The sequence below is a fragment of the Pelecanus crispus genome, chromosome 14 (assembly GCF_030463565.1).
Source record: "Pelecanus crispus isolate bPelCri1 chromosome 14, bPelCri1.pri, whole genome shotgun sequence".
Classification (NCBI taxonomy): Eukaryota; Metazoa; Chordata; class Aves; order Pelecaniformes; family Pelecanidae; genus Pelecanus; species Pelecanus crispus.
In genome coordinates this window covers 8,784,672-8,811,804 of record NC_134656.1, presented here as the reverse complement: position 1 = coordinate 8,811,804, position 27,133 = coordinate 8,784,672, and the positions used below count along the sequence as shown (strand labels likewise).

General features: G+C 42.6%; 1 protein-coding gene across 1 annotated transcript in view; it reads right to left on the bottom strand.

The window, feature by feature from the left end:
* Positions 1–27,133, bottom strand: part of ATP9A (ATPase phospholipid transporting 9A (putative)) — a 62,036-nt gene that overhangs the window by 17,557 nt on the left and 17,346 nt on the right. Inside the window, exons 5-15 of the mRNA XM_075721068.1 lie at positions 21,939–21,997; positions 21,263–21,314; positions 20,605–20,699; positions 19,340–19,420; positions 17,989–18,064; positions 14,179–14,255; positions 13,421–13,581; positions 12,513–12,655; positions 11,608–11,720; positions 8,561–8,773; positions 3,075–3,236 (exon numbers count right to left, since the gene is read on the bottom strand). Coding sequence (XP_075577183.1) covers positions 3,075–3,236; positions 8,561–8,773; positions 11,608–11,720; positions 12,513–12,655; positions 13,421–13,581; positions 14,179–14,255; positions 17,989–18,064; positions 19,340–19,420; positions 20,605–20,699; positions 21,263–21,314; positions 21,939–21,997 — 1,232 coding nt within the window. The remainder of the gene's footprint in view (positions 1–3,074; positions 3,237–8,560; positions 8,774–11,607; positions 11,721–12,512; positions 12,656–13,420; positions 13,582–14,178; positions 14,256–17,988; positions 18,065–19,339; positions 19,421–20,604; positions 20,700–21,262; positions 21,315–21,938; positions 21,998–27,133) is intronic.

Below are 27,133 nucleotides of genomic sequence, written 5' to 3'. Positions count from 1 at the left end.
CTAAATAACAAAGCTGAAGATCCCATGAAATGATACAACAAATCATATCTTGCCCTGGATTATAGGTTTCATAGTCATGTTTTAGATTCCTGGTACCAATTATCTGCCTGTACTCTCAGTAAAAAATAACAAGGATGTTTTAATTATCTCCAAAAGAAATATTCAAACTGCTTCACGTGTTTGCTTCGCAGGCAAATGGAAGTGCCTTACCATAGCTGGCTTTGTTTATCTTACTAACATTGATTCTCTAGCACTATCTTGAAAACTAATGACGATAATGGTGACAACTGAACTCAGCTTTACACCCACACTTTCTTCTTATTATTTCTTTTTAAGGCAATTTTTTTCCGAGAGTCTGATCTTATATTATATTTGTATATAAAACCACAAAGTTATGCGTACAATTTCAGCTGGCACGTATCTAGCGCGCGCAGTGCCTGCTGCTGCTGATAAAGGTATTTGCACAAATCCACCCTTTTACCTTAAATCAGCTATTTTCAAACCCTGCTCATGACACCGTGTTCTCAGCATGGCTGTGGGCTCTGTTAAACAGCTCAAAAACCAAAAATCTCCACAGTTCCCTGTAGCTACAAGTGCCTCCTCCTGCAGCGTTGTACTTCTGCAGGGTCTAACAGGAGTTTCGATGCCTGGCAGAGATCTGGGGAGCACTGCCACAACACCTCTAACAATATCCTAAGGTTATTTGTTGTGGCGTCGGTCCAGGATCTCCTCCCTCCCTCCCGCCTGCTGCCATTTCCATCACCTCCTGCTATACCAGCACAACTGCTTTGGAGGCACAGCATAAGCTGGACCCATGACCTCCTGCTACACCAGCAGCACAACTGCTTTGGAGGCACAGCATAAGCTGGACCCATGACCTCCTGCTACACCAGCAGCACAACTGCTTTGGAGGCACAGCATAAGCTGGACCCATGACCTCCTGCTACACCAGCAGCACAACTGCTTTGGAGGCACAGCATAAGCTGGACCCATGACCTCCTGCTACACCAGCAGCACAACTGCTTTGGAGGCACAGCATAAGCTGGACCCATGACCTCCTGCTACACCAGCAGCACAACTGCTTTGGAGGCACAGCATAAGCTGGACCCATGACCTCCTGCTACACCAGCAGCACAACTGCTTTGGAGGCACAGCATAACAACTGCTTTGGAGGCACAGCATAAGCTGGACCCATGACCTCCTGCTATACCAGCACAACTGCTTTGGAGACACAGCATAAGCTGGACCCATGACCTCCTGCTACACCAGCAGCACAACTGCTTTGGAGGCACAGCATAAGCTGGACCCATGACCTCCTGCTACACCAGCAGCACAACTGCTTTGGAGGCACAGCATAAGCTGGACCCATGACCTCCTGCTACACCAGCAGCACAACTGCTTTGGAGACACAGCATAAGCTGGACCCATGACCTCCTGCTACACCAGCAGCACAACTGCTTTGGAGGCACAGCATAAGCTGGACCCATGACCTCCTGCTACACCAGCAGCACAACTGCTTTGGAGGCACAGCATAAGCTGGACCCATGACCTCCTGCTATACCAGCACAACTGCTTTGGAGACACAGCATAAGCTGGACCCATGACCTCCTGCTACACCAGCAGCACAACTGCTTTGGAGGCACAGCATAAGCTGGACCCATGACCTCCTGCTACACCAGCAGCACAACTGCTTTGGAGGCACAGCATAAGCTGGACCCATGACCTCCTGCTACACCAGCAGCACAACTGCTTTGGAGGCACAGCATAAGCTGGACCCATGACCTCCTGCTACACCAGCAGCACAACTGCTTTGGAGGCACAGCATAAGCTGGACCCGTGAAACTGCTCAGGTTCCTGCTCCTGGCTGACCCCGTGGGGGGAAAGCACTTGTGACCTGCTGGACTCTGCCCCACTCCACCATACAGCCTGCCCAGCTCTGCCAGCATGACCGCGGCATGGACACGGCAGGAAGGGCAGGCGCCTTTGGGCAGATGAAAAGACACCCCCAGGGACGCAGAGCGAGGCTCCAAAGTCAGCTCAAGCTTCCCTGAGACGCTGCTGGTGCCAGCTCCCCTGGAGAGAGCAGTCCTGCCCCTACCAGGCTCCTCTTCCTCCTCGCCATGACAGCCACTGTGGGAGGGGACACAGAATTCGGGTCCCAGCAGGCAGGGTAACTGTGACGATTTCTTCTGCTAGCAGTGCTGGCTTCAAGCTTTCCTGAACCAACAGCCTTACCTGAGAGATAACACGGCATCTCTGCTGATTATCAAAGCCGTTGAGCCTTGGTTCAGCACACAGACAGCCAAACCTTCAGAATTTAGCTCTTCGGCCCCACCAGTCCCTCCCAGGTCTCCCTTCCACCTTGCACTTGCAGCAAAAGTCCTCTCCCAACATTTTCCAGCATCCCCAGAGCTCCCTGTTTCACAGTTGGAGGGGAACGCTCGAGCTCCCTCTTCCTTCCCAGAACCATCCTGGAAGCTCCGCTGCACTGCCAAAGACGCGCTTTCACGGCTGGTGGCAGTGCTGCCTGACGGACCGGCTGGGCACCCGTCCCCAGCCTGCCATTGCCCCCAGCAGCACCCCACAGGAACCGACGTGTGCAGGCAGAGGAGCTGCATGGCTGAAACCCACCCCGGAGTACGTGACGAATTAAAAATGTGAGCAGGAAGGAGCAAAAATGTGAATTAAAAAATACTAAAAATGTTAAAAAACAAATTAAAAATGTGAGCGGGAAGTGAGCAGGAGGAAACGGGAAGCTCAGGCTCCTTGTTATTTTGAACAAGGGACCAAAGATCAATAAACTAAAGATGTCTCAGGGCACCACAGTGCTTACTGCCGAATATGACCAAGGAAAAGGATGTATCACTACACAAACGCAGCAATGAGATGCTATTAGCTCAGAACAGAGCCAGCTTATAGCCTGGGGTAGGAGAGACTGCAAAGCGGCCGGGAAGAACAGCACAGCTGAGACCAAAGGTTTTATGTTTCACGTTGCGTTAGCAGGAGATTCACAAAGACACGAGAGCTTGCTCGGAGATTCACAAAGACACGAGAGCTTACTCGAAGCCACTTACCCGCACAATTATCCCCATGCGCTTGCTCTCGTAAGTGAAGGGGAAGATCTGGAGGATGGTGAAGTTCAGGATGTGGCCACCCGGTGTCCTCAGCTGCACGGAGGACTGGTCTCTGCCCACCAGCGTTAAACCCACACTCTCGGTCCACTGTACCAGGGCCACCTGAGAGGAGAAGGCCATGGTGAGGGCAGCCAGCCCACACCACACCTCCCCTGAGAGGACAGCGGGTAGGGGCTGCAAAGAAGTTCATTACTCGTCGATGGTGCTACAGAGTGGGTCTGTTCACGTACACAGGTGCTCCTATATGGCCCCTTCCAGTGGGCTTTTCCTGAAGTTCGAAGCTTACTAAGAGTATTTTCCGGGTGTGGGCAGCCCAGCTCCTGCGGGATCCAGCTGCCAGGCTGTCCTAGGCTCTCAGCAGGAGGTGGCCAGCTCCCTGCCTTTGCCTGCCACATCCTGAAGGACAAGCCTTCAGCTCCACCCAGGCCTGGGGTGCCCAAACCTCTGCTTGAACACACCAGGTAAATCTCTTTACAAACACTGACTTTTTGAATGTGCTATTTCCCAGCTTGCTGTTTATGAAATCAAGAATTCAAACCAATGCATTCACCCTAGATTTACAATATCAAAGCCAGAAACACTAATGCAGAGCACATTAAAAATTTATATTAAAAAAGCAAGCAAACAAAATGAGCTCTGTGTTATACTCCATCGGTTTGGTAGTAACAATTCCTCAACTTTCAACCTCCGTACTGATCAGCAAGACAGCTGAAAGCTGGCTCACAGACACTTCTTAGCAGAGAACCCTTTCTCCCCAGACATTAAAAAAACCAAGACAAAAACCCCAAAACAAACCCCAGATTTTTGAAGGCACACACCAGAACTCATTTAATTGAACTTACGTGAGCATCATTCTGATTGCAGCTTCTAGTATTTAAGGACTTACAACACTGAATTCTTTAGCAGCTTTCACTAGATTACAACCAGAGTCGCGACAGAAGACCAAAGCCTTTATTTTGCTTCCCTGATGATCCCCCCAGAATCCCCACCTCAGCTGACACATCCATCTAAAATTGAGCCTGCTGAGATACGGGAGTTTAACTCTAGAAGCTGTCTTGGCAGTAATGGATGGGAGCAGCAGCTGACATGAGCCCATATATCACTGGCCTCCAGAAAGGATCAAGGGATACTTTCTCCAAACAGACACGAAATACTGGAATTATTTTGCAGTGACACTTTCAAAGGCATGGGAGTGCTGGGCACATGGTTGCTGCTGACTTGAAGGTTAATTATCCCTTCTACCTTTCCGGTTCTGCCTTTACTGCCTTGAGTGACCACAAATACCGTAGACAAAAATGGAATTTATTTTGGGAAGTCACATACACAAGATACAGATAAAAATGGAATCCATAAATACTTGCATTGAGTCAAGATTTTACTAGATGAATTGATACAATTGGGTCTAATTGGAGAATCTTTTGTGAACTCAGCTCCCTTTCATCCACAATTAGGCTTAAAAGACAACCTAAAATAAACTTTTCCTTTCATAAAGTTGTCTTAAATCACCAGATTAAAAGAAAAAAAATTAGTCGAGTTGGCTTTACCTTGAAAGGCCTTTAAACCAATTTGAATCAAGATTTGTTTTAATATTAGCAAGTTTTTGCAGCCTTATTAACAAAGATTACAACAAATCCAAATGCTTTTTCAAAAGTTTTTTCAAGCCATCCTTAGTGCATTAAAGTGTGCAGCCAGATAATCCTAACAGTCTCCCAGCGCAGAGATGGAGCTCGGGTTTCTAATACTCTGGTTAATAAATAATTATCGAGAATCTTTCACAGCGTGATGTTACGTGATGTTCAGTGTGCGCAGCACTGGCTGTTAATTTGCCCATGTTGGTAAGCTGCAAGTGTCTGGAGATACAAATCTCTGCTCCCAGCTACTTTCTTTCACAGACGCCTCCTCCCTCCTTCTGTGCCAGTATCTCATTTAAATCCAATGTCAGGAAGCATTTAAACCTCCCGAAAGAAAAGCCTTGTGCAGAGGAACAAATGGATGAGCAGCCACGTCATGCACATGACACGCTTCAAACTGCACTGCATTGCGCAACGCCAGTCCTGTCGGATGGCCCTGAGACTGCAAAAAGGTATGACAATGGAAGGGGAAGAATAATTAAAGAAATCCCCCTTTTCCATGCTGCTCCCAAGCAGGCGTGGGTCCTGTCAGCCCTTAATGGCCCTCCAGGTGAACCGCATTCAGCACCAGAGGGGAAGTGGGGCTGAACCCTTTGAACACACCACTTCCCAGCCTCTATAGTACTTAATGAATAATTACTGAGAGAGAAAGTGATATAATTTTGAAGTGTTCCTATCAGATGTACTAAAAGCATTGAAATTACCGTCCCCATTCAACAGACAACACAATGGCCCCGGCATCTGGGAAGCGCTGCGGCACCAGCGGACAACGCCGATGGCAACAAAAGCACCGATGGCTCTTCTGGTAGGGTCTGGGCACCCTGGGACAGGGAGCATGTTCCCGGCTCGGTGGGAGACAGAAGAGGTTTACTTTGCTCTGTGCAAACAGATAACTAGAGGTGCTCTCAGTCACAGCGAAAAGATAAGAAACATTCAAGTTGCAAAAATACGTTCACAGCTTAAACCAAGGAGATTTAAAAGCAGGCATGAATCCCTCAAACACCTTCAGGAGAGCCCATGCTCACTCATGAGGGGAAATCCGTCCCTGACCGCACTCCAGGAGTTTGCAGCTCCATCCAGGCCAAGTCAGATACAGATCCGAGCAGTACAAAGCAGAGCAGCTACAGCAGCTCGCCGCACTATCCCCCAAACTTTGCTCGTTCCGACAATTAAATTACACAAGCCACCACTGAAGTGGATATCGACTAATAAATTTCATTCTAAAGAGACAAATTGATCCTTCTGTGCCATGAGTTGCTCTACCAACGTCCCATTTAGGGTTGCCTCGGCAGACAGACAACAGGCAGAAACCAATTGATTGGTGCACCCTTTCATGTCCTGGCAGCTGCAGCGGGCTGTCGGGGTTAAAGACTGTTTGCCCAGGAATCCCAGGCACTCTTATCTCTGATCAGATTATATCTATTTCATTTCCCCTGTTAGTTACTGTATGGCTACAACTGACATGCTTGCAGAGCCCCAAGGCTGTAACCGATATCTGAATAAAGATACTTCAAGACTTCTAAATGGCAGCGTGCACAGGAAACAAATTTAGGAAATCCTGCTTTCTGTTACAGGAAATGAATCCTATGCCAACTGGTAGAAATTACTCTTGCTGTTAAAGTACAGAGAATACAAGTTTTTGTACTCATTTCATAAACTGACCTTCCCTGCCATGGCAATATTTTATTGATATAGGATTTCAAAGGCTGGCTTTAACAGGAGTCCAAAGCCATTCCCCTACAGGGAATGTGATTTAACAGCATTGCTCTCTTCTCAAGGACTCGACTTGTGCTGATCCTGCATTTTGTACCATCTAGTATGACTTACACAGAGCATGTCTAAACAATATTTGTATACTGAAGACCTACAGACAAGATTTCCTCAGTGCAGCAAAGCATATCTGATTTCTAAACCCGCTGTAATTCTCTACTTAAGACACCACAAGAAAGGAAAAAAGAATTTAAACAATAATCTTGGAAGGATTAGTTATCATGCTATAGTAAAACAAACAAACAATAATCCCTTGGGTATTTGAGACAAATTGCTGCATAAATATTTTAAAGATAGAACTGTATAAAGTGAAAAAGGAAAAGAAAAATTACTGAATTCACTATATACCACAGTATATATGTAAATAAACAGAGGATCTTTGCAAAAATAGCCAGTAAATGCTTTAGGAAAAAAAAAAAAAACCTTAAATGCAGATCACAAAAATTGCCATCTGGAAATCATTCAGAACTTGTTTCAATCCAAAGGCAGTCGCTTTCTGTAAGCTGTCTTTACGTGGGAGAGCAACACATTAGAGGAGGAAAGCAGGTAAGCAAAACACCGACCTAGATTACGTGGTGGGAGAGGACACACACATACACGCACACACGTGCACGCTGCTCACCAGCTAAGGCCAGGGAGGAGTAAGCGCTCGTTGTCACTGTAGGCACATCAGTGGAGGGGGCGGGGGGGAAGGCAAAGATGCAGCTTTTGTATAACACAGACAAGAACACATCATATGAAATTAATGAATTGCCTAGTTGGTAAGAAAAACACTATAGGGAATATTTTGAATGTACATGAAATGCGGAAACTAATTCTGCGCACCAGTCTTTCATTAATACATGCAACAATTTCAAAATCCCCACATAGCCGGGCTAACGCATAAATTTATTTCTATGGAAACAATTTCTCACCTCTAACAATGATGGAAGCCAGCTTCTCTTTTGATGCCAAAGGTGAAAAGGTTATTATCAGAGGCAAATCTGTTTTATTTGGGGCAATAAATGGAAGAACCCTTTGAATGTAGTCAAATGGGCGATATGATCTCATACCATCAGTAGGATTCTTACGGGAAGTTTCAAACTGCAGTCTCTTTCAATGGCATAGAGCAAGTGTAATCGTACAAATTAATAGAAAACAAATTGTTTTACCTTGGTTGCACTAAAGACGACGTATCCAAGAACCATAACCAATACATGAAACCGTATTTTTTATTCCTCCTGTCTTCATCACAGAGGGAAACAACACTAATTAGATTTTCCAAATTTTGCAGAGGGTGGCAAAGACCACTTTAATCTTAAGTCCTGTATCGAACCTGATCTCTCAGGTGTTCAGTAAAAGTCTCCAGTGAGTCTCTGGAGAGCTGCAAAGTTTCTCTCTACTGTACCACCCTGCACAGCCCTGGCTGGACTGGGCGCCAACAGAGAACTGGCAGGGCACAGCTTTGCTCAGAGACACACTCTTGTGCACTTCAGTTACTCTGCAGAATTAATTCGGGCTCTGGGTCTGTCTCGTCCGCATGGGAAGGGATGTGTCCTGGGTTAGCTGTGCTACCCAGCCTGATCTACAACTTTTCATTTGGTCTGGAAGTTTGAGCACTTTGCAGAGCAGGGACAAGCTGACTTGTGGGAGTGCTCTAACCCCCTCCCACAAGTCATCCTCCCCCCCAGACAAGACAAGAGTGCCTCTAACGTACCAAACGTGGTCAAAGGTACTCATGGCGTTGAACTGCAAAACATACCCTGGACAAAAGGTGCAGAAACATGAGCAAAACTCTGTGATGCCGAGGCTGATACAACAGACAGATGCTAGTCACCATGTAGCTCTGTAGCTTCAGGCAGAGAGGCAGATTTGGCTGAAGCATATCACCTGAGAGGGCACTTATGGTCTATTCATGGGTTATCAGTGCAATAAATGCATTAAAATATTATCCCCTTCACTAGACTGGAGTACTATCACCAAATAATTCTTTTTTTCAGCAACAAGCAAGGTCATGTATTTTTATACACCCAAATGGATACTGACCTCATCGGGACTGGAGGCCTGGTACACCCTGCAGGAGTCCTCATAGTGTCTCTCAGCTTCAGCCTGGTCCGTCACCCCGTTGGACTCGTACACCGGCGTCACGTTGTGGCACAGCGCGATTGCCTTCACCGCCTCATGCACTCGGCTGCTCATGGTTTTACGCACCTTGGTGGCTAAGGTAAGGCCCTTCACAGCAGGTGGGTCTTGAGATTGCTTATAAAAAAGGGAAGTGGAATAAAGTCTTATTGCAGAAAAAAAAGAAAATTTAATTTCATTTTTACTTCAGTGAAGACTGTATGCGTAGCAGCTGTGCAGACTCTTACGTCCCCAGCAATGGGGCGCACTCTTCATACACCTTAACTCAGACCATCACTGGGAACACACCCCAGCGTAACGCAACTTCTTTATCGTCATTACTGGGGGGGGTAAAGTGCCCCAAAAGATTTACCTAAGTTTTTGGAACACTACACCAAGAAAAAGACCCTTTGTTGCAGATCCACCAAACACTGACTGGTGAAAGACCAAAGTCAGAAGACTCAGTGAAACCGCTTCTTGCTCCACAGAGGACCAGTGGCTCTGAAAATTCAGAGTCAATTGGGTTTCATGTGCAAGAGAATATAATTGCTGCAAACAGAAAACAGATGACTCGTATAGACCTAGAAATCTTAATTACATTCATTTAATTTTTAATACTATTTTTAGTATCAGAATGGGAGTCTTCAGATAATTGCACAATTACTAAATTATCCTGGTTGAAGAAGGGACGCACAGTGATCTAGTTTCCTGCTCTGTTAACCTTTAGTGTCAAGAGGACAAAAGTTTCACTTCCAGGTCAAAGGCCACAACATGGTAAAAATAAGAGCAAAGAATAAGAACTACAGTTCAAAATGAATCATTGCCAGCAAATGCTTCTCATTATAAGGAATCTCAGTTGGTAATGATAAACGTTTTATGAGACATATCCTTTACCAGTCTAATTCCACATGCCATTTTCCACACTCTAGTGATTAGGACACATAAGATCTTCAAATTTAATACTGCTGCTCATCAGCACTGTTGCAATAGGCTTTAACCAAACCAAACAACAGCACACCCTCAGCTGAAGTGCATTCAGATTGACATACAGCACTGGTCAAATACTGAACTAGTCACAGTCACCAAAAGGTTCTTGACAAATATTGAATACTTTGGCAAATAATTAACCAGTAGTCAAGTTTTCTCTGGAGATTAAGTACAAAATGAGGGCAAATAGTTCAAGTCTGGTTATTTGGTTTTGGTTGTTTCGTTGGTGGGGTTTTTTTGTGGTTGGGTTTTTTTGGTTTTTTTGTTTTGTTTTAAGTACAGTTCAGTCATTTAAGGGTCTCAACACCAAGAGAAGAACCAGATGCTAAGAAGGCTGTGAAAGCAGAGGAGGGAGAGAGAGATAGCTAGGAGTTACAAGTTACCTGAGACACATGCCAGTGAAAAAGATAATTACTCAAAATACCAGGTATTTATCAACTATCATATGCTTAGTTAAAAGCAGATTGTAGCCTGACAGCCTGCCTAGGGAAAAGCTATGCCACCAAACAGATCACTGAGGTTAAGTAAACCCGCTGTGTGTCTTTACCACCATGAACAAAATCCAAAAATAAAAATCCTATTTACAGTAAGTACGTAGTGCCTTTTTCCAGGCAAGAATGCTGGCTTCATGTTTCACTTTGTGTGGGGTATAGAAAGCACACTTCAGTCTAAAAATCTCTCGAGCAAAGCAAAACCAATGTGACATGAAAAAGCCAGTTCACTGCATTGGGTGTGCATGCCCAAGGAAAAGCACAGGCACTTCGAAAATGACTTCTGCAGATTCTGTAGGAATCAAGCAACTCTACAACTATTGAGAAATGAAAATGCTTGACATATGACATGGTAGTAACTTATCACTAACATCTGCAGATTGTGTCTGTGGACTCACATTTTACAAAAGAGAAAATCTAATTGTCGGTAAGTCACAAAGAAGTTCCTTCTAGCTGCAGTTGAAAGAATGGTTATTAACAGAAAATGAAAAATAATGCTTCCATGATTACATAAAAGATTTAAGAATTGTCACTAATTGTAAGTACCACTGGCTGGAACATCAGCCACTGACAGCTGATTTTTTTTTTTAAAAGGTAGTAATATTCTTAAGTAAAACCTCATCCCCTGTTTTAAGAAGGAAGTCCGTGTATCTATATAAAGTTTCAATTGATAAGCATCTTGTCTGCTGTAACATGCTAAGGAATACAGTTTGCCGACCCAGACAAGTCACAGGGCATTACCTGGTTATCATACAAAACTGAAGTAAAAGTCTAAGAATAGAGATGAAGGCTTTTTAGATGCTGGCTCACCCAGCGATACTGAAAGAGGAATGCAAGGGAGAGACTTCCCAAAACAGGATTTTCCTGTTCTATAGTTTACATGTTGACTTTGCTGCCTTCTTTAGCTGTAGATACTTCCCAAAGCAGATGTCAGTTACACACCATATAAGATCACTAAGTGCATTAGTGAAAGAAACCCACTTTTACCATTTTCTTTTTTAACCATCAGGCCTAAAGCAGCAATACTGGCACACTGCTCTCTGTTACTGCTTATTAAGTACCTGTGATTCCTCTTCCTTTATTATTGCCCCAGTAAACAGCATTTCAAACAGCAACTTAATCCACTATGTATTACCCAGAGGCAATTTTTCAATGAAGCAAATGCTGTGGTTGCTGCAAGTAGTGAGTATCTAAATAAGAGTATGCTATTTTACAATCTGACATCGGTAGCAAGACACAAGGGCGTATACTTGCAGATCCGTGCACGTGCTGTGGCAGTTAAAGACTGGTGGATGTGAAACAATCTATGAATGTAATAAGCAATCATGATAATATTTATGTATTAAGCATCCAATGACCTTCATACTTTTCCAAAAAGTAATAGTTAATAGGCAGATCCCTGCCGTATCATTTCACCAATAGCCCAGTGACCTGAAAAACTGTTTGTTTGAAAGCTTTGCGAACAAAGAGTTACGTAATGCAATTTAATTCTACCTGTGTGTATATACTGAATATGTGGCTCTGCACTTCATCCATGGAGTCCAGGCCGTAAGCTACCGTTCCCAGGTGAAGCCGCTTGAAGACCATCTCATTCTGCGTAAGAGTTCCTGTAACAGAAGGAGCACCAGGCATGGAGCAGGAACTAACATGCCTATACCCCAGCACACGTTCTTGTCCTTGCTGTACCCCAAATTCAAGAGAAACTGGGCCAGAAGCTGAATCACACACTGCACCAGGCTCTCAGCACAGGCTGAGGCCAGCAAAAAAGACAATTTTAACAAACCTGAGGGCTGATTCTCCCAGGAAGTACTGGTGCACATCACTGTACCAGTAAATATGAATGAGATTTACCTCAAAGTCAATGCCAGCAAGAGCTGCAGGCATAGTTCTGGTCCTGTTCGAACCAAAGAAAACTTCTGGAAACAATTTCAATGGGACCAGGATTTTATGTCAGGCCAAGCTTTTCATTACAGCTTAGGTCCTCTGAATTCAAGCTCAACTTTAAAAGTGTAAGGACAGCAGCAGACAGACTGATGGTACGTTTCTGCCTACACATGTAAGCGATCTTCATCTGGCTTTGAAAACTAACTCTAAAAAGTTGCTTTTAATTTTATTTTTACGCTCAGCTTTTGGTTTAATAGCACACTTCAAGTGTTCTTTGAAGTAGCATAATATTCCTGTCCTATCTTTCTTATAGGGGGCTTTCAGAACAAAAAAACACAATTTTTTTTTTTTTTTTCCCCCAAAAACTGATTAAATCATATTGTCAAAGTCACAGGAAATGCATATTTCTTCTAGTCCAAAGAAATCTTACACTATACTCTCTGGCTGGCCAAAAATGTAACAAAATCCAAACAGCAGCATACCATGACTCAAAACTCTATTTTCTACATAGATACCTGTTTTGTCTGTAAGCAAATAAGATATCCTCCCCAGCTGCTCAGGAATAGTGCTGGACCGAACCACAGTCCCAGGGATTTTGGAATCTCTGCGGATCACCCAGCTGTAGACAATTTTCCCCATGTCCAGATTCACACGTAAACTATGCAGGAGGAAGGGGAAAAAGAAAAAGAAAGCGTATCTCCAGTTAATCTCTGGAAAAAAATCATAGTGAACTGCCACAGTGCAATGAAAGGACACATCTTCCACACTGAACTTGAGCTGCCGAAGAGGGTGTTTTGGGAGAAGTATATTCGAAGTCAGTGGTCAGGTGGCAAATAGGGAGAAGGACTGTGCATTGCTGCAGTGGTACTGTACTTCAAAGATAGATGATAAATTATGTTGAGAAGAACAGATATAATTTGAAGGCAAGACGGACACAGACAAGTAAGGACAGAGTCATGGATACGCAGACAGCAGGTTAAAAATGGAACTGAAATGAATCCCAGACCTACACCGAAAGTAACATTCTACTTATTAATATAGTGCAATTAAATATTAAAGTTTCAGTCCCCTCTAAAAGGCAATTGGGTCCTATTACACTACTTGCTGTATAAATATCTCTTCTTTTCCATTTTTTGTTCTGCTCTTACCAAAGTAACCAGGCAGCCCAAACACTGAGAGAAGGGGCCTTAAATGACTAATCCACAGCCTGAGTTAAGAGTCAGCGAACGGGCGAATATGCTGAACAAATTCAGCAGAAACAACTAAGCAATTCTTATGTTTGAACAGTAATTTGGTTTCTATTTCTAGATTTACTTGTCAAATAAGGAATATGTAAGAGTTTACATGCTTGTTCATACTAGAAGCATGGAGAAGGATGCAAAGGAAACAGTATTTTGCTGGGAAGAATTAGCCATCGCCTTACCTAATGGGAATGATGTTTGAGAACAGAAGGAGAAATCTTATGATCTGAAGATACCAACGGCCAGCAAAGTGCTGAAGGGCCACCATGACAAGCGAGACCACCACAAGAGCCCCAAACAGGATCTTGGTAAGGCAGTTCACTTCCAAATCAAAAAGACCAATCTAAAGAAATAAAATAAAGACATTTCGAACACAGGAGAAGACATTAGCTCAATGTAATATTCACAAAGGGAATGAACTGCCATATCCAAAGAGCCATTCTCCACTAGTCAACTTCTCTTTTAAAACACTACAAACATATTTAAATTTATAAGTAATGTTGTTGCCAGCTTACTAAATAAGACTCCCATCCTTTGGAAGCTGAGCAATGCATGAAGAGGTGTGAGAGCACTCACGCTGCCCAAAGCTGCAGACTATATAAACATCCCTGCACCTTGTCTTAGCTCTGCTATAATAGAAGAATGCAGCAAAATAAGCTTTCCTATTCTAACTGGGACTATCTCACTATCACCATATAAAACAATGGTTTCACCAATCCTAAAAAAAGTGAGAAGACATACGTATAATAGGATCAAAAAAATAAGGAGAAATAGGTTCTGCTATGGTAGCTGTCCTAAATCATAGGCTGGAAGATACAAATCATTATTCCTATGAAGTTGTCCCTATAGTGTGTACGTATAGCATTTGGAAGGATTTTCTTTAAAAAATGATAAATTTCTGCCCCTTTTTATTTATTGCAAGACTGTTTCCTTACCATACCTTACTTCTTGGGTTTGAAGTATTCATCACACTGCGCAGTTCCCTTCCAGTGTAGAGGACAACTCCCACAACAGTACCTAAACAAAACAGAGCAGGCATCAGCTGAAGAAAAACAACCTCTGTTTGTTTTCTCTATAAAAATACTTGTTGGATCCAAAGGCTTGACAGCTGGAAAGGATTTTTAGCAGGTTAATTTCAGAAGCAATAGCAACCAGAAATTAAAAAAGCTGGTACATGAAATACAAAACCTATGAGAACACAGACTTTGAACACAAGACATCCTACAAAACGTCAGCAAGCCTTCAGCCACACTGCCCATACGGTTGGACTTGATGCAGCGTCACAGACTGCATCAACTAACGTGCACGGAAAGAGAAGTCACCTGCTTTGCTCTCTCGCCTTTCCCTGACCCTCTTTTGATGTCAGTTGTCTCTCCCCACTATAAAGAAAAGTTGCTAAGGATGGAGGATTTCTTTGGTTTCCTCCCACCACTTTGAATCCCACTTAGGTGTGGGTAAGTTTGCCTTACACCAGATACTGGTCCTTCATTTCGTGTCAAAATTACATCAGTTCTCTGGGCTACAGTTCTTCTTTATTGGTGAAGGTTGCCACAATCAGAGTAAAACCAATTAATTCCAACAGCTTTCAAAGACAGAATTACCTTATTTTAAAATCTACAATTTACTTTGAGTATTTGTCTAATTGCTGTTCCCACCGAAAGGCAAATCATACCAACTGCTACCTTACTGTAACAGATGGAGCTGCTGGGAGCCTATCAGTGTATTTTAATGCTGTGTCCCACAGTTGCTAAAGAGCTGAGAGCAACAAAGTTCTCCCTTTTCTTCTTGCAGAAACATAATACAGTTTAGCACCCTAAATTACTGGGTTTCTACAGACTTCTCTTGAAGACTTTGCAAAAAGCCATAAAGAAAAAGCTATCTACCATCAAGAATTTAAAAGCTGCTATTGCCAAAGTCTAATTTTTTACCAGAAAATTTTAGGGGTCTGTAAAAATGGAGAAAAAGAACGCTGAAAAAAACCCACTGCTTTTTTTTCGCAAATACATTGCCATTTTATACCCTGCTATTCCCCTGCTCCCATTAATGCTCAAAGTTTTAGGAAGCTGCAAGTGAATTATTTTTAAACAAGACTGATTCAAAAGAGGTGGTTTCTAAAAATATGCTGGGAAACATTCCTTTAAAAAAAACCCAAAAAACAAAAACAAATCACTGGAGCCAGATGGCAGGTGGTGGTAAGATCATCACAATTCAAATCAGCAGATGGCACAGCTACTCCAAATCAACCACAAACAGTCAGAGTCAGACCCATTCCTACTACAGCAGATGGAGAAAGCCACATAGCTCTGCTTTGTCTTACAAGCAAAGGCTGCCCCAGTGAGATGGCATCACCACAACTTGACAGCTTTCACTTGCAGGAGAAGAAAAATAATATCCACATTTTTTTCCTAACAGAAATAACCTACAACATGCTATTTATTATTACCATAGGAGAAACAAAGCTGAATATTATATCGATCAAGTCAGTCAAAATGAGAGGAAAAACCTGCCAGGACTAGCAAACAGCTTGAAGGCACACTGGTATGTATAAAAAGAGCGTTTCTAGTTGTTTTATGGCCATTCAAAACAGACTCAGCCTGCATAAACCATTTGAAATGATGAAAATATTTGCAAATGATATTACTATTAACTGAACTCACAAAGACGTCTGTCTACAAATAACTTATTCAGAAAGGAGGATTAGATTCAAACAGCAAGTTCATTTGGGCAGAGAGGAGGTGGTTGCATGCCTTGGTACAGGCACCAAGACCACCCGGGACTTCCAAATGGAACTGAAGCGGCAACCAGGAGGAGCAGAGTGCGTGCTGTGCCCTCCTTTGGGAAAAACATCTGCACCCACGCGTATACACTACACGCAGCTGAGCGTACAGCAGAGGAACAGCTTTTACTCTCAGCAGGCACTGGCTGTGAGCATGCTGAGGGCAGGAGAGCATTCCCCTCTGACTTCAGCAGGACTATCTGTCGTGGTTTAGCCCCAGCCAGCAACTAAGCACCACGCAGCCGCTCGCTCACTCCCCCTACCCCGATGGGATGGGCGAGAGAATCGGAGGAGTAAGAGTGAGAAACACTCCTGGGTTGAGATAAGAACAGTTTAATAATTGAAATAAAGTAAAATAATAATAATAACAATATAATAATAATAGTAATAATAATATACAAAGCAAGTGATGCACAATGCAATTGCTCACCACCCGCCGACCGACACCCAGACAGTTTCCCAAGCTGCGACCGCTGCCCCCCGGCCAACCCCCCCCAGTTTCTATACTGAGCATGACATCATATGGTATGGAATAGCCCTTTGGGCAGTTTGGATCAACTATGCTGGCTGTGCCCCCTCCCAGTTTCTTGTGCACCTGGCAGAGCATGGGAAGCTGTAAAGTCCTTGACTAGCATAAGCAGTACTTAGCAACAACTAAAAACATCAGCGTGTTATCAACATTCTTCTCCTACTAAATCCAAAACACAGCACTGTGCCTGCTACTAGGAAGAAAATTAACTCTGTCCCAGCCGAAACCAGGACACTATTCACTGTAACACACCCCCACCCGTGTTAGGCTCAGCCACAGCAGTGTGAGATCTGCAGTGGTTTAAGAGTTGGTATAAATTAAAGCTTCAATACAAGCAGCAAGAAAGCCAACCCGGGAAAGGGTGCTGCAGGGAGAGGAACCATACAGGACAGAATCACAAGAAAAATGGCTTTCCATTTCTCCACCTATTTTGTTCAAAAGCAGGATGAGCTGAGACTCATGCATTAAGCAGCCTGATGGGTATTTGATGCTACCAGGCTGACTACATGTGTCTACACTCAGAGGGGAGGAAGGTAGGTTACCTACTGCATGGCAATTACTAATCTATAAACAGAATTTACTGGATTAAATTATATTTGGACCCTGATTAAACTGTATTTGGACAACTAGGTTTTTTTACAACCCCTTGGTCACAGCACTGTGACGACACTGTAACACATTTCAAAGAGGAGTCAGAGCAGCATTAGATAGAAACATACAGGAATAAAATTTATTCACTGTTTTCTGCTTTTTAAAAAGTAAATCAAAATCTTTTCAGTGCTTCAAAAAAATCTTTTGAAGTTTGTGCTCCTTCCTATTATTATTAATTCCATGTACACCTTGGTACCGCACTGTCAAGTCTCTCCATTCAACAACTTCAGTTCCAGAACTGTGCTACAGAATTTCACCCTCCTCCAGCCATCGCCCTGCAAACTTTGCAAGCGTGCTGGACAGGAGAGGAACAAGGCTTTTACTTTGACAAGCCTCTACAGGAGGGCATTGATTAATCTCAGGCCTTGGGAGCTTATCGTATATATAAGCCAAAATCTGTCAAGGAACTTATTTTTTTCCTTTTTAAAAGTATATAAGACGACCTCAATGGAAGCACTTACCTGGAAATCTTTCATCTTAGCTTCTGTTACCAGAATCTATTTGACACCATTTCTGTTACAGATTAGGATGTCAATGTGGAGAGCAATTAAGTGCTATTCTGGTCCTAGATGCTAAAGAAGTGCCCAAAGGCCACTCCAATTCTTTCTCATCTAGGAATGTCCAAGAGGCAATTAGATGTCAGCTCAGCTCCCCAGAGGTGTTAGGACAAGTGGGAAACCTCATTCCAACTGCTAATTTCTCCAACTGACAGAGATTATTATTCCATTAGAAAAAGACCTTTAAAAATTGTTAACATATTCCCTTAAAAAAATTTACACGTGCCTCCATCTTACCTGATGCAATCACTGTGCTGGCCCACAGGGTGTTTTCTATGCTTAAACTTTCATTTACTGGAGGGTCACTGTCCTCCTACAACATAATAAAAACAAAAATAAACACACTTGTCAGTAACGCAAAAGACCAGTGGATGGCAAGAGTCACACAGAGGTGTTTGGAGAGGGATGCTGGGAGGGTTGGTAGAGGGCTTCTTGATAGGATGGAGGATTTTCACAAACCCAGGTCAATCTCTGGCTAGGTTAAAAACACGAGCACTTTGTTTTAGTGGAACAAAAGGATGGGGGAGCAGGGGGGAAATCTATTAAGAAACCTCTGCCTGCTGAAGGCCCCCAGGAATCATAAATGAGGAAGGGATTTGTCAGCAGCTCTCCAGGGACTACAGGAAAATGTTCCCTCACTTGGCTCATGCGGATTAATAGCATTTCTCCTGCTACTGTAAGATCTCACTGAGAACCTGTTTGGACTGCTCAGTGATGCCTGGAAAGTTGTCTGATATGCACCAGAGAACAGTTACAAGAAAGAGCGATTCCTCTTAGGCACCCAAGCCACTCGCCTGTGCCAGCACTATTAACCCAGATTAAACCATGCCACAAAGATAAAAGAAGGACAAAACCTACAATTTTGAACTAAAATACCAGCAAACAACTTCTAAAAAGCTGTAACTGTCTCCTGTTTGTTACAAAACCGTTTGCCCTCTGAAGGCTCTCCAAGGGTATTAGACAAATCTCTCAAAATTTTCATAATCCCAACCTTTTGCCACAAGTAGGCAATGCATCTTCCCAACAAGTCAAAAGATATATATTTTTTAATGGTGATATTTCACAGTGGCTCTGAGCTGCTGCCCTCTGAAACAGGGGCAGATAAAAACTGAGTTCACATAGGTTGCATGCAACTGAAGGCAAAAAACCAACTGACTCAGAATTAAGACTGCTATTGCCTGACCTAGCTAAGATCCCCTGTCTTTTCACAATTATAAGATTTTAATCCTACAGAGTCCATGGTGGTCCAGATTTCTTTCTGAACAGGCACCATGAATACGTAACTACCAATCTCCATCCGAATGTTCAGGTCTAATACCTTCAGAGTAAGGTCCTTAATCCCAAACAGCCTATGACATTATCTCCAAGTCAAAGTTTCAATAACCATTTTTTTTTTTCAGATTTATTTCATGGATTTTATGAAGGGGGAAAAAAAAAGAAAAAAAAAAAAAAAAGAAAGAAGATACAAAGAATGGCAAGAGCGACTTCACTATTTCTCTTGAAGAACTCTGGCATCCTGGTAGCATTCAGCAGGTTTGCATAGCAAACACTCCATATATGATTTCAAGCATATGTCGGCAAGACTCACCCTTGTGAAGGTCCCCACAAAATTATGTATGTCAATATTGGGTTCTTCTGCATATACATAGGATCGAATTTGCAGTAGGTCCTATAGAACAGACATATTTTGGCAGACAGTTAGACAATGACATTTTAATAATGTACAAATGCTTCTACCAAAATACTTTGAGTAAGAGTTATTTATCAAGTTAAGATAATTACTAAATTATACTTCTTACTGGAGCCCAACTGCCTAAGAGAAAATACAATTGTTGTACCAGCTTCACTGAACTGCTACCTCAGAGACTCCTAGGAGTTACTTAGATGTTGGTGCTCCATAAAAGAAATTTCAGCCTGAATAATCAAGACAGCCTGAAACACTTACTATTTTGTAGCAAAGAAGGTTTGGACTAGTCTTCCAAGGCAACCAAGGAACACCCTATCACTCAATATTTAGTTCAAGATGCCAGTGTCACTAGGAACAGTTCTGTGCTGACAAGAAGATACGCCAATTCTGCACAGTGTTTTCACTGCTGACTCCTACACATGCATGAACTATTCACTCCATGGAGAGAATGCCTGGCTTCAAAGCCTTTGTATAAAATAACCTTCTTGCACTTTTTACAGATACAACATCAATAAAACAGGTACTTAGATTCCCACTGCCCTTTTTAAAATTCTTTTTTCTTTTTAAAAAAAAACCCACATGAACTACTTTAGCTAGAGATTTTCGGAAACAGCATGTTTGATGGAGGTTATATGCTTCTTTCAGATCATACAGTGGAGCTTCCATGGTGACACTCCTCCTTCCATAAAGACAAGCAACTCAACTATCTCTGAAGCCATTTCATGAAAATGCATGAATTGTGCCTCTGAACGTGCTGCAGTGCAAGGAATGAATGGGAGCATTTGAGAAGTACCACTAACAAGGGCACCTATCCTGCAGTAAGTCACTGCAATGGTGTCTGGACAGGAAAAAGAAAATAGGAGCATCCTACCATTAGCCCCCTTCTGCTGCAAGGTCATTCTCTAGCTGCGGTGACAGCCACGTGGCACAGGGACACCTAGCTTCACCTTACCTGAAATCGTGCCTGGAGCTCGGGAAGAGCTGGCGTACCCTTATATTCTTTGTTGTCAAAGCTAATCTGTAGCATGCACTGAGCCCTGTGCAGAACAATGCTGCATTAACCTGTTTCTCCAAACAGCCCATCAACTGAAGCACCTGAACGTTTTTCAGGTGAAAGAGATAACACGAGTTTACCAAGCAGAATATTTTGTACGAAGGCAGCTTACAGAAGCAGTTGGCAGTCTCTGAGTACAGGTAACAGGCAGCCGCAGTTTCCAGTCCGTCTCGCCATCCAGCTGGTCGGTGCGAAGGAAGCAAGATCCTGTGGATTTTCAACATCAGTCAGTGCTCTTTCCAGACCTGTCTTAGGTACACCTACGGCTCATTTCTAGGGCATCCTTCTTTCTTTGGAAACAGTATCTGATTTCAGTAACATTTGTTAATAATGTAAGAATGATATTCTTGCATCACCCATTCATCTCCTTCCACTAGTCCAGAATACAGTGAGACTCTGCACCGTATCTTTAAGACATCTGAAATGTTCTCATTAGTCTTTATGTTTTTTAATGCTTCTGATTAAACATTTCCTTATCCCACACTTAACAAAACAAACCTGAACGGCAAGTAAAATGATTTACATCTATAACGCAAACCATTGTGCAGCCTGATCCCTTTACCCTGGATTCAAGTACCTACATTCTTTGAGTAGCAAACAAAAACAGAGCATAACGTCCTGAGAAGTGGTGGTCCACAAAAGCATTTGAATTCTCTGTGTCTCTAAAATTTTACTATTATCTATTTCTTTCACATTTCCAAAAGATAATTTTCTCTAAACAACCAGTGAAAGGTTAATGGCTATTTTGACAATTGGTTCCAGATGTTTACCATTCTTCTCCGATGTCCTCAGGAAGATCATGTCAGCAGGGACCCGCTGGTTCTGTTAGGAGAAGAAAGGCCATTATTGTGCATACACCCCTGCACGCGTGTGCAGCCGCCTTCCACAGCCCCACCGTGACAAGCAAAGGGGGTATGGAGGAGAAAGAGGATTTCTTTGTCAAGCCAAAGCTTGGTATTCCTTTTGCTTTGAATCCTAAACCCACTTCCCTGCAGAATTCCAAGTGCAGAATAATAACTGGTGCCAGCTCCCACTGACCAGACCGACCAAGAGCTAGGTTTACAAAAGAGCTAGTGAGTAACTCTAGAAGTATGAAGAAATTTTAAACTAATGCTGGTTTCCTTTCAAGAAGTCCCATGCTAGAAGAAAGCATGTATTTGGAGTCTACAGCTACCATTTTTCTGGGTTTTTTTAATGCACATTTTCAGACTAGTAGTTTTAGAGAACATAGCTGCTGGCACAGAGAGTGTGTGAATAAGGGAGCAGGGGAGAGAGGGAGAAACCCTGAAAAGTTATTAAATATTGTAAACTAGTGTTCAACACTTGATATTCTGAGCCTGTCGTAAAACAAACGTGACTTCAAAATATCTCACTTTCTATGGTCTTGAAAAAAGAAAAGGAAAAAAAAAAGTACTTTACAAAGAAAAGATACACATAAAGGCTAACCTTTTCAACAATGATGAGGTCGCCTACTTGTATATTAGAGCTCTTCACCTTCACAGTCCCTGTAAAGGAAAGATATCAGTGCATTAGAGCAGCAGCAGGACAGGGTTTGTGGGTGCTATGCGATGCCCCTTACCTCCCTTCCTTCCACTTCACCATTCTGGAGAAAACGGGTAACGTTTCTGTCACAAGAATTAGCTAACACTGCCCTATAAAGACGTGCCAAGCCTACTGCTCCCACTGGGTAAAGCAGTAGGTTTCAATCTGCGAAAAGGGCTGAAAGCCTCTTGTCTAACAGCTCCAGACCTCAGCCCTGCATGCACAACCCCCCAGTCACTTTCTAGTGACAACTCTGAAACAAGCCCTTAAACTTTTTTTGCATACTGCTTAACCCGGGAATTTGAAAATACTTTTGGCGTCAGGCAGACAACAGAGCCAGAACAGAAAAAACTACAATAGGGAAGCATCAACTGCTGACTCCTCTTCCCTAGGTGGTAGAAAATTTAAAGCTCAACTCTCAAGTCAAGAGCTGGAAGCCAAAACTAAAATGGGCCCATCTTAAAAACCAGCCTCATCTCCTTCCGTGCTGCAGCTCTTGTATCTGGCTCAGCTCTACCACCTCTCCTTTGCCTCTTGGCGGACACAGCCTGAACAAGCCCTGCAGAGTATGGGTCCTACAGAAAACGCTTCGATATTTATTTCTTTGCAGCTGTCAAACATTTCCCAGTTGCTTTAAAACAGGGGATTAATTTAACAATTGGCTAGTAATTTCAAATCATTAGCCAGCTCTCGATTTGGCTTCTCAGACTAACTAGTGATTTATAATCAGTTAATTTGAACCCTGCCTCTATGTGTCTGTCTGTTATATTTCAACAAAAGCCTCTTTAATCTGCTGTGATTTGAGTGGAAGTGGGGGAGGCACGTGGAGCTCGCCCCGGCACGGACAACACTCCTACTGTACCTCGAAATTCATGGGCTAACTGGCCAGATAGCAGCTCAGGAGGAAAGGAGAAGGGGGAAGGGAGGGGGAATAGAAATTAGCACAAAGCACAAAGGTCACTAGGATTTTACTACTGGCAGTCCCTTCATTAGCATCCTTCTCAGGATATGCTTCAGTGTTTCTGCTCCAAATTAACAATGAAAGCCATTCTGGGCTCCCGGCAGCCTGCTGCTTTGGTGACACACTGTGTGCTTAACAACATGCTTCATCACTGCTGCTAATAAATGCAGACTTCCTTACATGCTGTAATTATTCCTACAAATTATAAGCAGTCATGGCCCATTTCACAAATATCTCGTAGGTCTTTCGTGGATTCTGGGTTTTGCCTTGCAAGATTTTTAGTTAAAAAAAGGGTAAACAAAATGAATGCTGGGCTAAAGACATCGTCTGCCAGGGCAGGAAGCATACCGGGGATTAAGAGTCCATTACGCAGAGGCTTGAAAAGAAAAGCCGCACTCCAAGAGGATCCAAAAAAGCATCCCTGGCAGTCTTCTGTATGGGCTATACAAAGTTAGGTACTATGACACTAAAAGGGTCTGACAGATAACATCTCTTCCTCCCCTTTTAATACGGTTATTCACAAAACAACAAAAAGTGCTTTTGAATATTCTCCTGTGTAAAGGAGGAAAAAAAACCTGTGTGCTCTCCCCACACAGGCATAGCAATTCCTAAACCACTGTGCAAAAAAGCTCTTGGAAGGAGGGGTGGATTTGTTTAACCATATTTTAGGCATTTCTCTTAAAGATCACAAGGATTTATTTCATGGCCATATCAGTATAGGAAGCACTACCTGCAGGGTTCAAGAACGGAAACTTATTTTTGTAGCGCTTTCCTTAATTATGCAAATTCACGCTGGAAAAGAAAAATTCACGCCTGGACAAAGCTACAACATGATGATTTCCTACCACTATGCACATAAAAGGCTTTTTGGACCATTATTCTGAGAACAGTATCATCTGCTTTAAAATTTTTCCAATACTAGAAAAATCAAAGCAGCTGGAGCAGATTTGCCTTGTTCAATAACCCTCCCAACCTCAGCTGGTTTAAGGTAAAAGAGAGGACCTTTCTAACCAATACACATTTTTATAACTCCTGTATAAATGAGATGCCCTTTTTAGGTAGCAAAGCTAATTCTGCTTTTCCAGCCATACTCCTGGCCTCTCATGGATGACATCTCTGCAGTATGTACCATATGTCCTGCTAAGAAGGCGCGGGACCAGATGTTTCCTTTGACTCAGGACTCCCATAAAGCAACTTACTTGAATTAGTTTTATTTTGATCTTGGGAATTCTGTAATTCCTTTTTCTTTCTGTGGGGAAACTACCTCCTAAACATTAGATGTTTTCTCACGCATGTTTAAGAAACCAGCTAATAACACAACTGCTTCATTTCCCAATACTGCTCTGCTATTGAAGTATTTTTGTAATAATAAATTACTGTTTTTATAAATGCATCTAGAAGTGCTTCCTCTAAATACACATACCTTTATTTAGCATTTGCAATGCTTCCAGTTTATATTTTCAGAAGTTAATCAGAATACAAATCAGTGATTAACACAATTTAAAAAAGCAACTAGTCTCGATCTCTTATTTTTTTAAAAAAAGAAACAATTTTTAATATTTGATTGATAGATTGATACTTGTTTCATTCGTTGCTGTATCCTGATTTATATATATTTTTTTAAAGACAAAAAAGTAAATGCAACATAATGCAAACAGCTTGTTCCAGCTTCAGCTATGGCCTTTGGAATTATCACTGAATCTGCAGCTTGATGGATGTACCATAAAGCAGAGTATTTAAAGTCTTAAACATATTAGCCAGAAGAGATGTCTTTTTATACCATGCAAGCACTTAAGATTTCACAATAGATCTGCAGACCTTCACTAAGGTACAGATCAAAACACTTAATTTGGCATTAAAGATGAAGCCAGAGGTTTATTAAAACAAGTCAAATGCATCTGAAAAAAAAAAAAAAAAAAAAAGGTCATTTGGATGTGCTGCACCAAACTTTTGGCTTTTGCAGCCTTATGCTATATAAACTGTGGAGCAGGACTCAGAGGGTTTGGGAAAATATTGTTTTTATATGGCTGGTAAATGCCAATGATCTGTATCTTAAGTAGCACCCCGCAGTAGGAGGTCTCTTCCCATTTCTTTCTGTGGAGTTTCTCTCTATTATGCAGTGTTACCGGGGAGGGGGGCTGTGAGAGAAGAAAAACAAACCAAGAATTTGCAAGCACAGTTCTAGCTTTCTATCAAGCAGAAAGTCAGCACACAGACTTCTGAACACAAGGCAGCTTGTAGGTTTATGAATAGGGGATTGAAATTTGATTATTTTTTATTACAATCCAAACAACTGTCTTCTAAATGGAAAGCTTTCTATTTAAAAGAAAAAAAAAAAAAGCTTTCCAGAAGTCTGCTGGTTTCATCATTTTGGAACATAAATGGATCATATTGGCAGAAAGAGAAAAGGGGTTCAGGGTGGAGTTTTTTTGATGTTATGTTATGTAAAATAAAGGAACACAGAAAATACACTACTGTCTACTCTGCCTCACACTGCCCTCCAAGAAGATTAGTCCCTGGAATTCAGCAACTATATTAAAAATAAAACGTGATCCAAACAGGATTCTCCCTTTTTCGCTACAAAGCAAGCAGCTTAGCGAATCTTAAAAAGGTTAAGAAGAAGAGCGCATGAAAAAAGTTTCACGTACAGGAGCAAGGCTGCAGATCCAAAATCCCCCCCCAAGGGGTGGGGGAGCAGGCTGGCGGGCGCGCTGGAGCTGGAGAGCTCCCGGCCAGCGGCAGGAGCTATGCCCGGCCACGCTGCATCCGCGGCTCCGCACAGGGCGCGAGGAACCGCACACAAAGGGGACAAGAGGATCCCAATTCGGGAAAGCACTTAAATCTGTGCTTACTTCTATCCCTATTCAAAACAGCATATAAGCATGTGCTTAAGTCTCCCTGACTTCACTCAGACCTAAGTCTGTATTTACATCCACGGGGTTGCACTGGGAGGCTAAGGTTGGAGATGGGAAAAACTACTCTCCAGCCCCCTTAACTGCAGCTTAGTGCAAATACTCAGGAGAAATAAAAATAGCTTTGAGAAAGCTACAGTGCTCCATTAGACCCATTATAGCCAGTCTTCAAGACAGCAGTGCTCAGTGCCGAGCCTCACCTAATCCCCCTCCCCCAAAACGCTGGGTTTAGAGGTGAAACTAGTGTGAAGGTTTAAAAAAATGATATAGCAACATTTCAGAGGGCTTTTGTGCACCATTCTGCACTGCCCCTTCTCAGTACAGGGCTGTGCCAATACCCTGAAGCATGAGCCGTGCTATTCAACAACCAAAAAAACCCCAACAAAAAACAAACCAAAAAACCAAAACAACCCAAAAAACCACACCCAAAACCCAACAAAACAGCCTGTAAACAGTCCAAGGCAAGTCCTACCTGGAGTTTTGTCAGCTACACTGAAAATTAATGGTTAAGATCAGATGTTCTCAACTTATTTTGATATTTGCTGCTTCTACGACTAACCTAATGAAGGGTTTCCCTGAAAGCTTGCCTACTTTTTCTAACCATACAATAAGACAAACCCAACACTTCCATCCCCCAGCCATGGTGGCCTCACAAGGTACTTCCCTGCTCCCAGGTGATTCTCAGAGCTGCTAGCATTTTAATCAGTGGAAAAGCAGAATGTTCAGGTCTCCCAAAAAGCTTGAGTACTGAGGTTCAGCAAGAGACAGAAAATTACTTTTCTCCCCAAACCATGAGACAATCATAAATAATTTTCCGTGGTTTTCCTACTCTAAACTATACTGCTGGAGAGTCTCATTCCTGTTTCTGCACCAAATTCATGTTAAATAAAGTGGCTTAAGATTTTCGGCTAGTGCCCAGCTGCCAATCTGCCTTGGTTTCTTTCACAAAATTAGAAAAGTTAAAGGACTGGGGGGAGGGAAATCATTCATGGGAAACGTAATAGCAATATGAAAAGAACTAAAGGAGAGGTCAGGCCCCTTGTAGATCATTGAATAGAATCCAGAAGGCAACTCTTTTATATCTTTAAATAGATGTAGTACACCCCTCTTGGATGAGGCTTTTGTTGGTTGCCAAGCATTTTAAGTGTTGTAGTAAGAACACGTTATTAAAAGGGGATTTAATATTCAGAAATTCAAACTCCCTAGTTCAGAGTTGCCTCATAATT